The sequence below is a fragment of the Enhydra lutris genome, unplaced genomic scaffold (assembly GCF_002288905.1).
Source record: "Enhydra lutris kenyoni isolate GAN:26980312 unplaced genomic scaffold, ASM228890v2 scaffoldscaffold53, whole genome shotgun sequence".
Classification (NCBI taxonomy): domain Eukaryota; kingdom Metazoa; phylum Chordata; class Mammalia; order Carnivora; family Mustelidae; genus Enhydra; species Enhydra lutris.
Window position 1 is genome coordinate 12,176,312 of NW_019154137.1, and position 17,707 is coordinate 12,194,018.

Genomic DNA, 17,707 nt, shown 5'->3' on the forward strand with positions numbered 1-17,707 from the left:
CTGACAAATAAATAAATAAAATATTTTAAAAAATAATTATAACTGTGGAACAAAATACATCATTGTAATATTGTAATATAGGGTAGTAACAATAATGTCATTATGCCAACACCAACATTATATAATAAAATCTCAAGCCCAGAACAAACAAAAAGTTTTGCAGTATAAAAAGTGCCCATATTCACCTGGCAATACAGACCAGGAGAGAGCAGTGCAATGCACCTGAAGTATGTATTCAATGCTCTCATCAGGTCAAAATGCAAAAAGAAAGAAGTGCTTTTACTGCCTGCCAGGGTATGGAAAGGGAGAGCATCTTCACATAAAATGTAAAGAATGGAATAAGTGAGAAGATAATGAAGAACCAAAAAAAATAGAGAATATATATAAAAGGGAAAGGGTAGCAGAGCACACAAACAGTTATGATGGAACCAGCAGTCAAGAGAAAAAGCTACAGCAGCAGTGACCAACAGAAACTCTAGTGTTTTAGATACAGAACTACAAATACACTGCCAACTGAGAAGAGAGCTCAAGTCCAAAAGACTGAGGACAGAAACTCAGCTCTCCAAAGAGGTAAGCAATAAGCCATTCACCTGCATCTCAAAGCTGTTGCCCCTATGTTCCACGTGTCACAGTGAACACAGACAACCATTACAGTTCAGCAATATGGAACAGCATTCATTGTAGGCAGTGACAGACTAAGTCACTCAGGCCAAAGCCTCACACCATTTCTATGTGCACCTGCAGTAACAATGTAGCACCCTTGATTTAAGATAGCAGGTACAGGGGCACCTGGGTGGCTCTGTGGGTTAAGCTTCTGCCTTCGGCTCAGGTCATGATCAGGGTCTTGGGATCGAGCCCTGCATCGGGCTCTCTGATCTGCAGGGAGCCTGCTTCCTCCTCTCTCTCTGCCTGCCTCTCTGCCTATTTGTGATCTCTCTCTGCCAAATAAATAAATAAAATCCTTAAAAAAAAAGATAGCCGGTACATAACATGTGTGGTATATTTTATAGGATTCCATTAAACATGAAAAGAATTGACATTAGCCTTCCACTGTTTGATATGTACACCTACCACAAACAACTCATTCCCTAGAGATATCAGATAGTCATGGTTTTACTACAATGTAGTTATGTTTCAGAGTACACTTCCCTAATTGATATACATTTTCAGAGAGTTTGAAACTATAGCATGGCAACTTGAAAAAAAATTTTTTTAAGATTTTATTTATTTATCTGTCAGAGAGAGAGAAAGAGCAAGTGAGCCCAAGCAGGGAGAACAGCAGGCAGAGGGAGAAGCAGGCTCCCCAAGGAGCAGGGAGCCCGATGTGGGACTCGATCCCCAGACCTTGGGACTATGACCTGAGCCAAAGGCAGACGCTTAACCAAGTGAGCCACACAGACATCCCGAAAAAAAAATATTTTTTAAAACTACTGCATCCAGTAGTTTTTTTTAATATAAACCCCACTAACTGGGTTTAAAAGAATTACTGAAAAAAACACATTTATTTGCAATCATAAGTACCACACAATCAAATTAATAAGTACTGATTAAATGTCTATTGTGTCCATAGCACTATGACAGGTATTCACTGGAATATAAAAGCAGTAGACATAATCCTTGCCTACAGGAAGCTCACAACCTAGTTGTGGAATTTTGAAGTCTAAGGACTTAGGGAAATGGAGAAGACGGAAACAACATTCTAGGCTGGAACAGTATGAGCAAAAATGGTGAAAGCAAAGCCAAGAAGGACCATACAGGGTTTACATTGAAAAGGAGTAGAAACAAGACCAGGTTGAGATAGATTTACAGGGGCTTTTTTTTTTTGAAAGATTTTATTTATTTACTTTACAGAGAGAGAGATCACAAGTAGGCAGAGAGGCAGGCAGAGAAAGAGGAAGGGAAGCAGGCTCCCTGCTGAGCAGAGAGCCCGATGCGGGGCTCGATCCCAAGACCCTGAGACCATGACCTGAGCCAAAGGCAGCGGCTTAACCCACTGAGCCACCCAGGCGCCCTACAGGGGCTTTTGAAATTATACAGCAGTGGGGGCATCTCGGTGGCTCAGTCGGTTAAGCATCTGACTTTTGATCCCAGCTCAGGTCTTGCTCTCAGTGTTGTGAATTCAAGCCCTACACTGGGCCCCATGCCGGGCATGGAGCCTACTTTTAAAAAAAGCTATATAGTAGACAGCAGCAACCACTAGAGATTTTTCAGTAAGAGACTAAAGTGTTAAAACATAGTGTTTTCACTTGTAAGCTCTGTGCTGGATGGATTGAAGCAAGGAAGCAACTAGACGTAAGAGAACCAGCTGAATGGTCATAATCTAGAAATGAGGTATGACCACCTGGCCTAGGATGGTAACAAATGGAAATGGAAAAGAAAGTATAAATTAAAAATGAAATGCAGGCTAGTGATAAGCATAATTAAAGATAACTTTTATCTTTTATATTTATTTTCTTGGGTAACTTTTTCAATAACTAAATTCAATTTTTAAATTAGAGGCACACCAGCAATTCCATTCCTATATATCTATAAAAAGACCTTTGCAAAAATGTTCATGGCAGCTTTACTTATAATAGCCAAAAACCATAAAACAGCCCAGATGTCCACCGACATGAGAATGGATAAGGAAACTGTGGTATATAGCCTTACAATGGAATCGTACTCAGCAATAAAAAAGAATGAGCCACTGATAATGGGACATGAATGCATCTCAAAAAACATTATGTTAAGGGAAAGATATCTTGCACATAATGTATGATTCCATGTGAAATTCTAGGGAAGAAACTAATCTATGAAGGAAAATATCAGAACAGTGGTTGTATCTGGGGAGTGGGTCTAGATATTGACTGGGAAGAGGCAATTTCTGGGGTGACAGAAATGTTCGAGATCTTCCTAGGGGTTCCAGTTATGTCAGCATATACATTTGTAAAAATACATTGAATGAAACACTTAAAAGTTTATACATTTCATTATATGCAAATTTTACCTTAAGAAAAGAATCAAAAAAATATTGAACTCTGGCTAATGATAGGCACATTGAAGTGTTTTCTGGGTGAAATATACTTATGTCTACAACTCTGAAATGCATTTTAAAAAGTTGGACAGGAGTGCCTAAGTGGCTCATTTGGTTGGGTGTCTGCCTTCAGCTCAGGTCATAATCCTGGAGTCCTGGGATCCAATCCTGCATAGGGTTTCACTGCTCAGCGGGGTCTGTTTCTCCCTCTGACCCTCTCCCCTCTCATACTTTCTCTCTTGCTCATTCTCTCTCAAATAAACAAATAAAATCTTTTTTTAAAAAAAGTTGGATATCCATTAGCTAGAGGCTGGACGAATAGACAAATAATAGACAAAACAAATACAGTAAGATGTTGATTGGAAAATGTAGGTGGTGTGTATATAGATTTCACTGTACAACTATTTCAATATTTTTGTATGTTAACAATTTTTTCATAACAAAATGTTTGGAAAAAATTATAGGCATAGCTTTAAAAGTTTAACAGACCCTTGCTGGTATGTGAAATAACTTTGGCTTCAAACATTAACTGAAGAAAAACCTCTTTAATTTTAAGGTATTTCTCTATCAAATAGCTTCAAATACTTCATGTCCAACAAACCATATTGTAACAAAGCATTTCATAAACACTGAACTTTATGCCAGAAAACAGAGATGGACCTAGAAACATACCCACATAAAATAAACTGTTTACTCCTATGTCGATATCCCCAATACTAAAAATTGCCCCTTGAACTTTAATAAAAGCAAAATCATATTATATTATATTATACCATTAGTTTTTAGGCTCCATGGCAGACTACTACTTTCACATCCACTGCTCATATTTTTAATACAACAAAACTTTAGAATGACTTCATCAATGTTAACTATTTTATTTTTTTTAATTTTTTAACATTTTTTAATTTTTGTGTGTGTGTGTTCCAAAATTCATTGTTTATGCACCTCACCCAGTGCTCCATGCAATACGTGCCCTCCTTAATACCCACCACCAGGATATGCTAACTATTTTAATTCAAATACATAACTGGTAAAATTTCTAGAATTAGAAATGACTCAAAATTCCTATATTCCTGTACCTCCTCCCACAAGAAAAAAAACTTCTTAATATTCATCATTTTTAAAAGCAGTTCATTTTTTATTTCATGAGGTTCTTGTCGGCATTAAACTTCCTGGAGTGATTTCAAAGTGCTATGTAAGAATTAAGTAGACAGGGGTGCCTTGGTGGCTCAGTGGGTTAAGCCTCTGCCTTTAGCTCAGGTCATGATCTCAGGGTCTTGGGATCGAGTCCCGCATTGGGCTCTCTGCTCGGCAGGGAGCCTGCTTCCTCCCCTCTCTCTCTCTCTCTGCTTGCCTCTCTGCCTACTTGTGATCTCTCTCCATCAAATAAATAAATAAAATCTTTTATTAAAAAAAAGAATCAAGTAGACAAATTATAGACCAACAATACTAATGAGATACCTAGAAGTTATCTCAAGAATTCATACTGTATGTCTTACTGATGGCCCCCAGCAACACTTAATACAGCCACAATTTAATCAGTTACCTTTCAAAAGGAAACAACTCAATGATTACTTGGATTTCTAGTCAGACACTAAGGAATTTGCAATTAAGAGCTTTGTTCCATGGAAAAGTGAGAAGAAAATTCTGGTCTTGGCTAGAACAAGTTTTAGCAAACATTTCATAGAAACATGGAAAAATGAATTAAATGTGGCAGCACACAAACTGAAATCCACACACTATACTGTTCCACCACGGCAGACAGGTGGCTCACAATGGCACATTACCCAAACTCACAAAGATTATGAAACTTCCTCCATTTGTCAAATGTTTTTATCTGTCCCTAAAGAATTTTTTTATGAAGAAAAATGTTAAATGTTTTACAGCTTTCTTCGCTTCAAATATGGCAAAAGCCTTGCACTCCAGGTCTTAGATTCAAGGGACTTCTAGATCCTCTGGATTTTTAAATTCTACAATTGAAATTTCAGTTAAGTCATCCTCTTCCAATAGAAGATTTCAGGGAACACAATGATTAAATACATTAACTCCTTTAAGTTGCAAGAGCATTAAAACTGCTAAATGTGTCTAACTTGCAACAAGGTCAAAGCTTAGACAGCCAGGAGAATTGACACATAATGCACTGCTATCCACCAAGTGGTTAGGGCAAAACAAACAATACTTCTCAGCCTCAAATAAAACAAAACTCTTTATTTCCAGATATTATCATGAGCAATATAGCTGTGACCTTGCTGTGTTAGACATCAGGGAGGGAAAACAAAATAGAAAATAAAAATGCAAATAAGCAAGCTCTGGAGAAAAATGCTCTTTACCAAGTGCTTCAAAAGTACCAAGCCCAGGGTGCTTGGGTAGCTCAGTAGGTTAAGCATCTGCCTTTGGCTCAGGTCATGATCTCAATGTCCTAGGACTGAGACCCTTGTCAGGCTCCCTGCTCAGCTGGGAGTCTACTTCTTCCTCTACCTCTGTCCCTCCCCTCAACTCCTGTGTGTGTGTGTATGTGTGTGTGTGTGTATGCATGTGCACGTGCACGCACGCACGTGCTCTCTCTCTTTCTCTGTCTCAAATAAATGAAAATAAAATCTATTTTTTTAAAAAAAGTACTGAGCCCCTTGCTGTCCCACCCAAAATCACTACAAAGTAAGGCTATGGGGACTCAAAATTGACAGAACAGTACCATACACCATAATACCCCCAGCTCTAAGACTACACCTCTCTCCCTTGAGCTAGCAATCCTTTAAGCAGAGGGTGGAAAGGAGTCCCTTTCTGAGAACCTAACTATGCATAGAGAATACCAGGTAAGTGCACTGCATCAATTCTGTTCAAGTGAGAATAAACTATTGCTCCACTCACACTGTGGTTCTGGTGAGTTTTCTGGAGCTATAGTGGGAAAAAAAAAACATCAGGTATCTTCGAGAAGATATGTATAACAGTTATCAATATCACATCATCCCTGAAAACAAAAAAGCAGATTTTGCAGATGACTAGCATGCCATGCTCATCTGTCTCTACTCTGAATTCAAACACAACACCTACCTAATTAAACCACCCACCTTAGCTCAGGTCTGCATCCGCTGATAAAGAATGGAAGAGACAAGGTTCAGAAAGAGCCAACATCCAGAATGTACTCTTAATCTGTCTCATAAATCCTCAGCTAGATACGCATATATATGAGCACAAGACAAGTTTAAGATGATACAAAGACAACCCAAAATGAGGCTAAAGAGAGCACAAGGCTAGTAGAGTGGTAGGGGGTGGATTTTCCTTCCACCACCACACCACTATACTCCAAGCCACCACCATCTTCTCTCATCTTTTCACACTTTAACAGCCTCCTAGCTGGTTTTCCTGTATAAACTCATCATTCTCTGTACTGCAGCCAGAGTGATCTTTTAAAAATGTAAATCTGATCATCTTCTACCATTTAAAAGTTGTTTGACCCAGGGCAAATTACTCGACCTCTATGTGCCTCAGTTTCACCATCTATAAAACAGGGATGTAATTTCAGGGCTGTTATGAGGATAATTAACTAATCTTTTGAAAGAACTCAGAACAGAAAGCAACACAAGTAAGGACGAAATAAGTATCTGCTATTAGTATCTTACCACCCACCCATCCATCTGCCTTAAAAAAAAACCTTAGTGGTTTTCCTTTGCTCTAGAGCTAAAGTTCAACCTAATTAATGTGACCTACAATTAATGTTCAGCACTTCAGATGGTCTGACCACTCACTCACCAACTTCATCTCACCCCTCTCCCTCCTTACCAACACTGGGCTGCCTTCCGTTTCCGAAGGGGCCATTGTCCTTCCTAATACAACCTATGGTCTCCCTGCCAGAGCTCTTCTCTCCCACACTTCCCTTGATTAATTCCTGTGTGTCTCTCTGATCTCAATGTAATAACACTTCCTTAGGGACCATCACCCTGATCTCCCAACCCACATTAGATACACACTGTCATGCTCCCTCATAGCACCGTCTGTAGGCACAGAAAACAAATAATGTCATTACTCTGTGGCGTCAGCTTAATATCTGTCTCCTCCATTAGAGCACAAAATCCATGCACTGAGAGACCTCATCTGTCTTCTTCACTACTTTATCACCAATGCATGGCCTAGGACCTGACACAGAGGAGTATTCAACAAGTATGGATTAAGTGAAAAACAGCCCTTGTTTCACTCATACACCCTTCTCCTGTCATGTATCTCTGGGAGGTGAGGAAGAGAAAAGAGTCAGGTGCCATCACATAGATTCCATGTCGTCTTCCCTCTCCTCATTCATCCCTGTTCTCCCTTCTTCCACCTGCCTCCTTCTCGTCACCTTTTGCAGTTGTCCCTTCATTCCTCCCCCTTCTAAGGTTTCTCTCTCTTCCATCTCCTTCCAGTTGGCCACCATTCAACTGTGATTATGAGACCTCACCCCTAACCACAAACTGCCTGTAATGAAAGGAACTGCTTGAATTAAAACCAGAGCTGTGGCCAGGATGTGGTGGGAGCTGTCCTATGGCAGGAAACAGAATCTCAGAATCTCCAAAGAAGGAGCATAAATAGTCATATTGGCAGAGAAGACTTTTTTTATTGCTGATATTTGACTACTACTTGGCTCACCTCCCAAACAACATGTCACACCACTATAAACACAGTCCTTATTTAGGGCTGCAAAAAGCAGCAGGGCTATGTCACATGCAGAAATAGCACAGAATGTCTGAGTGGAAAGAGCATAACATTTGAACACTGAGAAACTGGAGTGGAGACCAGCACCCCTGTTAGCTATGTGACCTTGAACGAGTACCTCTCCGACCTTCAGTCTCCTCACCTCTTATATGGAGGTGATAATAACACCTATCTCACAGGGCTGTTAGAAATCAATGACGTATGTAATAAAGCATTTCATAAGTCATAAAATGCTCTACACAGATATTTGGTTGACTACTAACTGGACTTAACATTTCAATTTTTCTAAGTCTCACTAATAGCAATCTACAAAAGTAAAATAATGATCTAAACCTAACTGTATAACTTTTAGTAGGATAATACATATTTATTTACCTCATGAAATATTACTACGTTATTAACTTTTACTATTTTCATTTTTATTTTGGATCTACAATTTCCTGTTTCTTCTGGTATATCACCATTTTCACTTTCTTTGAAAGTGATTTCATTCCTGGTCTGAATGTTCAACCATGGTACTTTTATTCTTCGACAACTTCCAAAGACAGACTTTATCCAGTCATGTTGGTTAAATACATTCAAAGGTAATTATATCTCCCTAAGAGATTATAACTAACTTATATTCACTTTCTTGTTCCTGTTTATGTATATATTGAAATTTGGTACAAAAATAGCAAGCAAACCCTTTTTTGTTCCATTTCAAATGGTAATGCTCTCACTCTGGACAAATAGTACAAACACTCTAGAGATCCACTCTAGTTCCAAAATACAAATGAATTAAGTACCTGATACACATGAAGCTTTTCTCGGCACATTACAGCTACTAATCAAAATATGTGGGGTTTGTTCCACTTGTGATAAAGGTTCACAAAATAAATTTTATTTTTATTTATTTATTTATTTGACAGAGATCACAAGTAGGCAGAGAGGCAGGCAGAGAGAGAGGAGGAAGCAGGCTTCCCGCTGAGCAGAGAGCCCGATGCGGGGCTCAATCCCAGCATCCAATTCATAAAATAGAAAACTTCATAAAATTATAATAGTATTAATATTTTTATAATTTTGTTTTTACTACTGAATTTTACACCTTTGGTCATCCCTTCCCATTCACTGGAAATTCAATTTCAGCATATAGAAATAACCAGGTATGCTTAATCTCTCAGTATGATACCTTTAGGGTGACAAACATTCCCCTCAATAAAAACAGGTTCTTACCTAACTATATAAATAAGAATCTTCATTTCCAAAAGATCATTTTAAAATGATAGAACTCATTATCACACTCATCATGAACACCTAAGTGGCAACAATCAAATAACTACCAATAGGGCTTTCATCAACCCAAGAACAATAAATACAAAAGTACTGTTCCTTGGTCATTTTAAGGAAAAGGATTAAAAACTTCCTGTCGGGGCACCTGGGTGGCTCAGAGGGTTAAGCCTCTGCCTTTGGCTCAGGTCATGATCTCAGGGTCTTGGGATCGAGCCCCGCATCGGGCTCTCTGCTCAGCAGGGAGCCTGCTTCCTCCTCTCTCTCTGCCTGCCTCTCTGCCTACTTGTAATCTGTCTGTCAAATAAATAAATAAAATCTTTAAAAAAAAAAATTAAAAAACTTCCTGTCATCTATCATATATTCACTTCTAATTAAACATACGCCTATTGTTCTTTCTACACATTCTTTCACTACTCAAATATTTAGCATTATTACAATAATATATGTTATTATCATGATTTTTGAAATATTGGATAATTCTCCATTAATCCCATTCTGTGATGCTCCTACTGGTGATTTAGTAGTTTAATCCACGACTCCTAATTAAACCTCCTCTTTAATTTTTTTTAATATTTTTTAATTTATTTATTGGACAGAGAGAGAGAGATCACAAATAGAGCAGCAGGCAGAGAAAGCAGGGGAAGCAGGCTCCCAACTGAGCAGGGAGCCCGATGCAGGGTTCCATCCCAGGACCCTGAGATCACAACCCGAGCGGAAGGCAGAGGCTTAACCCACTGAGCTACCCAGGCGCCCCTCCTCTTTAGTTTTAGAAACATCACTAATTTGATTTACTTTTATGTTCTCTTACATTAAAATGGAATGCTTTCTAGTCTGGTTTATAGACTACATTAGCTTAAAAGATTATATTATACTAATCTAAAAAAATTTTTAAAATAAGTTAAATAAATAAAAACTTGAAAAATTACCTTATAGCCTATTGTCTTCCTATAATAAAGAATTTCCTTTTCCAGGAGCTCAAATAAACGTGGTGGGAAAAACTGAAAATCCTGGACATTTGGCTGCTTTGGAGGTCTTGGAGCCTACGGAAGAAAAATGCATTACATACATATTTGTTTTCAATACATGAAGTGAACATATTTCTTTTACCATTTCTTTTATATATAGAAAAATAAATACAATGACATCCCTTTATGTTGTGGGGCCACATCAAGCAATTTTATACATCATTGTTGTAAAGACTATAATGTTGCATTAATGTAAGTCAATCCAAATCACAGACCATGTTACTAGAGAATTCTGCTGTAGAACATAAAAACTGGCCTCATAATGTTTTACCTTTGGAATCTTTGGCTCGCTGACACGTAAAGCCTCTCTAAAGTAGGCATCCACTGCATAGTTCGCTTTGCGTTCTCGTTTAGGAGGTTCAATCCATTCCACCATCCCAAGCTATACATAAGAACAAGGAATTTAATTATTCCAAAACGTTTTTAAAAATCAAACACATCAAGGTTGTAGAAGCATAGAAAAACTAAAGCCATTCAGAAAAAGCAAAACTTACACTTTAGAAGTCACAATTTTACGTCCCAATTTCCAAACCCTGTACTGTATATGCCAAGTTTAGGTGCAAGGATGCTTTTGTTTTCTTTTTTTAATAAGTAAGTTTAGTTGTTATTAAAAACTTAGTTCTTCCTTAGTAATTGAGAAGATTTGCACAATCTGGTTAGTATTTTATGGAGAAATAAATAGTATTTAATATAGAAGACTAACATTGACTCTGGTAACCGAGTTAAGTGTATGAACTAGATAGTAGCTGAAAGGGGTAAATGATGAATATCAACACGACAGGCATATGTCCCTTCAAATCAAGAGAAAGTTTAAACTGAAATAAGGTCTTGGTAAGGTAGCTATGGAAAAGGTCAGTGGAATCAGAAAAGACCTGAATTTGAAACCAGATTCTGCCACTGTACCAGTTGTATAACTTGGGGAAGATTAATTCCTCCCTCTGTGAAGTGGGAAGAGTAATACCTATCTTGAGGATTAAATGTGACCACATAAGTTAAGGCATTAGATAAACTGCCAGGAGTTAAACCTAAATTATTATTAAACACCCAAAGTTGAGTGAACAATGATGATTAGGTAGCATTACAAAACTCTACCCCAATATCAGCTAGAAAATACAATTTAAAAGCCAATAGACTAAACTGACAACACAAAATTCTGGAGTCTATAAGGATGGTTTTCCAGTTCAGGTATTTTTCCTGATTTCACAGTGCTTATCCTAGTACCTGCGCACAAAAGAGGCCACTAATCTACAATTAATGATCCCACTCTATTTGATCTTATCTAAGGATGGAATTCCAACCTTAGTACCATAGTTTAAGAGTGGATGATAAACTAAGATGACTAGGATGGTTAGAGATCTACAAACTCTCACAGTGTCCAAAGAAGTAGACTAAAAACGGACATATCGTGGCACTCACATATGTAAAAGCGTATCAACTAGAAAAGAACACAGTTCTCTGTTGATCCATAAGGTTAAAACCAATGTGGAAAGTAGATTGCTACTCGACATAATTTAACAAATATGTCTTAAGTTCCTATTGTATTATTTACAAGTCAATGTCAGGGATACAAAGCTGAATGAAATAATCTCTTCCATCAAGGCACTTATAAGTCAAATAAGTTTTCTGAGAATGAAAAAATATAAAACAGTGAAATGAACTCTCCCAAAAGGAGGTAGATTCCCAGTATGACCATATTCAAATAGAGGCTGGATAAATGCCCTATAGATGGGATTTCTTAATTACAAAAAGGTTAGACTAAATGACCTTTAAGTTTCTTTTAACTCTAAGAATCTATGAGATAGACAGTAAAATGTGAGTTTACATAAAATAAAAAATACTCAGAGCACTGAAAGTAGTTTTGTTCCCTCCCTCAAATGGATTAATGTGAGAGGATAGAAATATAAAAGATAATTTACCAATGACCATTATGTCATTTGTCTCAACTGGAATGAAAAAAAATCAGTAATTATTAAAGTTAACTTAGTCAAATTTAAGTTAAGTTAATGTGTTGGCCATTTAACCCATACTTACATGCAGGTCTAGGTATTCAAATTTGGAATAAGTTTTTAGGGCCAATTCTCAAACTTTCAAATACACTAAATCATGCTGAATCAGTTTGTTTTAGATAAGAGTACATTAATACAAACTAATTCAGGTTAATTTCTTCAGGATCAATGTCAGTCATTATGACTTAATTTACCAGGCATGGTTATAAAATAATGCAACTGGTTCAACAAATCCTATATGAAAATCTACCTCATTGTAATTCCCATGATTTATGTATAAACAATATTTTTGTAGGTTTCAATTCTCTTCAAAGGATGATTTGAATCTATCTTAAGAACCTATCTAGAAAATATGAAAAGCCAGAAATAAAAGATAATGTCAAGTCAGAATATTTTTAAATCTGATTTTATCATTCAATTGTAAAAATATAAGTAATCATAATTATTACTAAAATTTCTCTATATTTGTACATTATTTTACTGGAATTGGAAGCACAGGAAACCTGCTATATTAGACATAGACAAGTATTTTAGTAAGTCTAATTTACTCTAAGAATGTGGATTAGAAGTTCCACCAATCTTTAGACTCTTCACTGTTTAATATTTTTCCACTTTATAAAACAATCTTAATACCAATAACCCCATAGAAAGAACTGTAAAATTTTAAAATTCATATCACACAATGAGATCTCAAAAACAATTTCTACCTTTTCATGCAAATCATCATGTTCACCTCATCAGAATAAAACATAAGCAGTCTAAATTAAGGTTATAGATAGAACAACTAGATAGATGTAAGTCAAGACACTAAAAACTACCAAATATAATGATAGCAACAAAGCATTATCAGCATACTAGTTGCGATGCAAACTAAAATGGCTCACCTCTTGTTCTTCAGTAAAATCAATATCCAAAAATAAGCTTTCTTATTTTAACAAAATTCATTTCTGTGAGTTAAAAATATAACAGCTTTACAGAACAATTTCGGCAAACAAAACAATGATAAAATTGTATTATAACTCAAAAAAATAAAATAAATATCCATTGCGTCCATGCTGATATAAATGAGTAGAAAATAAATGAGAAGAGACAGGTCTTCCTTACAGAAAAATCCCAGTTAATAAATGTAGATGGAATGAAAGAAATACAAAATTACTATTAGCCAAACACCACAATAATAACTGTTGCAGGCAAATGCTACCAACACATGCTAAAATCAGTGGGTATATGTTTGAGGAATGTATTCCCCAAGATATTTATCAAAGGCAAAGGGAAAAATGGTAACTCTACAGTAAAGAAGCCCAGCAGACGCCACCTCAACTAAGTGACAAGATTACTATTTCCTGTAATACAACACAATATCTTCTATTCCCTGGTAAGATGTACTGAAGACTTAACATTCCTGCATGGCATTCTTGCCAAAAAATATATAATCTCAACCCAATCATGAGACAATGTCAGACAAACCCAAAATGAGAGACAAACTACAAACTAACTGACCAAATACTCTTCGAAAGTATAAAGATCATGAAAGACAAAGGAAGACTGAGAACTAACATAAATTTCAAGAGCCTAAGAAGACACAGCCAGGAAAAAAAAAAAAACAAGGTGGGTCAAGAGAATGAGAGGAAAAGTCACAGAATGACAAGAAAATATTTGCAAGCTGCATCTTATAAAGGACTGTTACCAAAATATAAAAAGAACTCTTAAAATTCAACAATAAGAAAACAATTTGATTTTACAAAAAGGGAAAAGACCTGAACAGATGCCTGACCAAAGAAGACACACAGATGGAAATAAGCAAATGAAAAGATGCTCAACATCTTATGTCAGTGAAATGCAAATTAGAAGAAGATACCACTACACACCTATTAGAATGGCCAAAATCCAGAACACTGACAACACCAAATGCTAGTGAGAATGTGGAGCAACAGGAATTCTCACTCATTGCTCATGGGAATGCAAAATGGTATGGCCATTTTGGAAGAAGTGTTGGCAGCTTCTTACAAAACTAAACACAAGCTTATCATACACTCCAGCAATCATGCTCCTTAGCATCTACCCAAAGGAGTTAAAAATCTATGTCTACCCGAAAACCTACACATTGATTTTTATAACAGCTTTATTCATAATGGCCAAAACTTGGAGACAATCAAGATGTCCTTCAATAGATGAATGAATAAATTGTGATACATCCAGACAATGGAGTATTACTCAGCACCAAAAAGAAATGAGCTATCAAGCCATGAAAAAAACATGAAAGTATACCTTAAATGCATATGATATGCCTAAGTGAAAGAAGCCAATCTGAAAAGGCTACATACTGTATGATTCCAACTACATGATATTCTGGAAAAAGCAAAACTATGGAAAGTAAGAGGCTAGAGAGAAAGAGAAGTGAATAGGCAGAGCACAGAGGACTTTTTAGGGCAGTAACACTATTCTGTATGATTCTGTAATGGTGGATACATGTCATTACACATTCATCCAAACCCACAGAATATACAATGCCAAGAGTGAACCTTAACATAAAAGATGGACTTTGGGGGTAGATAATGATGTGTCAATGTAGGTTCAATTGTAATGAATGTACCACTCTGATGTGAGATATTGAGAGTGTAGTAGGCTATGTTTATTTGGGGCAGGTGGATATGGGAACTCTAATTTTTCCACTTTATTTTGTTGTGAACCTAAAACTGCTCTTAAAAATAAAGCTATTTTTTAAAATTGCAATGTGAGATCTTGGATTGTATCCCCTGGAACAGGGAAAGAATGTTAGGGAGAAAACATGTTAATTTAAATGTACTATGATTATGTAAATTGTTAACATTAGGGGAAGCTGGATGAAAAATATATGTGAACTCTGTACTATTTTTTGTAATAAAGTCATTTTCAAAGTTTATTTCTTTTAAAAATTAAAATTTTTAATTATAGCCATTAATTTCAAACAAAATAAATAAAATTCCCATTTTTTTCAAAGGATCTTTGCTGTCCATGCAGTATATTACTATACCCTCCATTTGATAGTGGAAAAAAATGAGTACCCAAAGTCACCTAACTAGTGATACAGTTGGGATTTCAGCTTCAAAATCCAGGAATTCCACCATAATATTATCCTGTTTCTCAAAAACAATAGTAGCAGCAGCAATGGCAGCAAAAGTGATGAGAAGGATGATGGTAATCACCATCATCATCATCATCATCATCATCCAGCAAAATTTATTAAAGATAGCAACTGCATGAAATCTGACCTACATCAAATTTCACTCCATAGCAGAACACTGTAGTAGGTAAGCGCCAGTGGTTTTTTTTTTACTTTATTATTTTAATTTTATTTATTTATTTAAGTAATCCACCTCCAAACCCAATGTTCAAACCTCCAACATTGGGTTTGAACTCACAAGCCCAAGATCAATAGTCACACACTCTACTAACTGAGACAGCCAAGCGCCCCGTCAGTGTTTTTTAATAATAGTTATGGGAAGAATTGCTAATTTGAGAGTCTAATGGCTGAGGGTAAAAAGTTACCTTCTGTTTTTCTCTATAATCTTCTCCTTCAAACTTGTACAAACTTTGTTCAGTGTCCATTCTAAAATTTCTCAGAGAAGACTCTCCCATTTTCTGCAAGCGTTCATTCATCTCTGCAGTCTACAGTTCAATGCATTGAAATTAGAATATTATCACTGAATTACTTATAAAAATCTGTGGGCTCTCTATCTTTTTAAAAGTCAGGTTTGACATGAAATACCCATTCTGTTAATTTACAAGGTAAGAATGCAAGGCTAACATTAAATGAATATAAATTTAACTTGCTCCAAGTATTTTAAATATTTAAGTGGTTATTCAAGTATTCTCAACTAGGCTTTCTTTAAAATCTTATCCCCGGAGATGTAGCCATATCATATTTTCTGTCTACTTTTACTATGTTTGAAATTATCCAACATAATTTGTAAAAAAAAAAGTAAATTTAACACAAAATTACAATATTCTGAAATAGTTTATTACACTTTAACAAATAATGCTTTAGTATTTCATGAAATGTTCACAAAAGATTTTCAGTTAATGCAATGTAATCCAGTATGTTGTGAAAATGTGGTCCTGATATATGTGATCGAACATGAAATTTATTTGGCTTTCAAGTAAATACCAACATTATTTTCAATAAACATGAGATATAAGGTCATTCAATTTTAAACTCTAGCTCTTAATCTTTCTTACCAAAAATTAAACTAAAAAACCCTAAACTACCTTTGAATAAAAATCTACAAATCCTTAGAGAGAATAGAAGTCATTTGAAACATGCATTTGAAACAACACAAATCCAATTAAGCATGCTGAAGTACTTTGATTTTAAAGCAATTCATCATGAAAACAAATGCCATTTTAAAACTGACCTTCTTTTCCCCTCTTTCCAGAAGAGTTGTAATGTCTTCATCTGTCAGCTCACTTTCTTTAGAAGCAAAAACATGGGTGGCTCCGTGACGTATCATCTGCAACATTTCCTCTTTTGCCAGCTTGTTAGACTGTTGGTCAATGAGTCTTCCTAATAATAAAAATAAAAGTTGTGTACATTCAATTATATTTCAGAGAAAGAATAGCATAATAGTTCTAATCAGACTCTATCACATTTAACCATAAGTAAAGCTCTATAAGCAGAGAAAATTAGTGAGCTTTAAAGTTTTACTAATTGGGGCACCTGGGAGGCTCAGTGGGTTAAAGCCTCTGCCTTCGGCTCAGGTCATAATCCCAGGGTCCTGGGATCGAGCCCCGCATCAGGCTCTCTGCTTAGCAGGGAGCCTGCTTCCTCCTCTCTCTCTCTCTGCCTGCCTCTCTGCCTACTTGTGAACTCTGTCAGATAAATAAATAAAATCTTTAAAAAAATAATGAAGTTTTATTAATGAATATACCTACAAGTTTTTCTTCTACCATACCTTCTATTTCAATGAGTTTTCTTCCATAAAATTCAGTTAAAACTCAGAAGAACAGAACATTTTTTTCATTTTCAAAATTCATTTTTCAGATAAAATTTTTTTTCTATTAACAGGCACTCTCTAGTAAGTGTTTAAAAAAATTTTAGGGGTGCCTGGGTAGCTCAGTCAGTTAAGTGTCTGCCTTCAGCTCAGGTCATGATCCCAGAGTCCTGGGATGGAGTCTCATGTCCATCAGGCTCCACTTCTCCCTTTCCCTCTGCCCGTCTCCAACCTCCACTAGCTCATGCATATGTATGTATATATGTGTGTGTGTGTGCGCACATGCGCGCGTGCACACAAGTGCCTCTCTCTCTCATAAATAGTCTTAAATCTTTTAAAAAAACTTTTTTAAGATTTTATTTATTTGACAGAGAGAGAGAGATCATAAGTAGGCAGAGGGGCAGGCAGAGAGAGAGGGGAAAGCAGGCTCCCTGCTGAGCAGAGAGCCCAAAGCAGGGCTCGATCCCAGGACCCTGAGATCATGACCTGAGCCGAAGGCAGAGACTTAACCCACTGAGCCACCCAGGTGCCCCTAAAAACTTTTTTAACAAGATATTCTATCTGCTAAATAATATCAGGTACTTCAGGAGACATGCCACTAGCATTCAACTATAAGCTAGTGATGTGCAGCTATCTATTCCATATATTGAATGCAAGGCTTTAAATTAAACGGATCTAAATTAGCACTTTTTTAAAAACTGACTTTTTTCCTGTAAGTTTGCAAATTTTAGTCAACTT

General features: G+C 36.3%; 1 protein-coding gene across 2 annotated transcripts in view; it reads right to left on the minus strand.

Moving 5' to 3' along the window:
• Window positions 1–17,707, minus strand: part of LOC111157257 (SWI/SNF related, matrix associated, actin dependent regulator of chromatin, subfamily a, member 1) — a 70,788-nt gene that overhangs the window by 21,102 nt on the left and 31,979 nt on the right. For both annotated transcript variants that reach the window (XM_022518531.1, XM_022518530.1), the window contains 4 exons: window positions 16,394–16,542; window positions 15,528–15,647; window positions 10,265–10,375; window positions 9,895–10,008 (listed from right to left, as the gene is read on the minus strand). In XM_022518531.1, coding sequence (XP_022374239.1) covers window positions 9,895–10,008; window positions 10,265–10,375; window positions 15,528–15,647; window positions 16,394–16,542 — 494 coding nt within the window. The remainder of the gene's footprint in view (window positions 1–9,894; window positions 10,009–10,264; window positions 10,376–15,527; window positions 15,648–16,393; window positions 16,543–17,707) is intronic.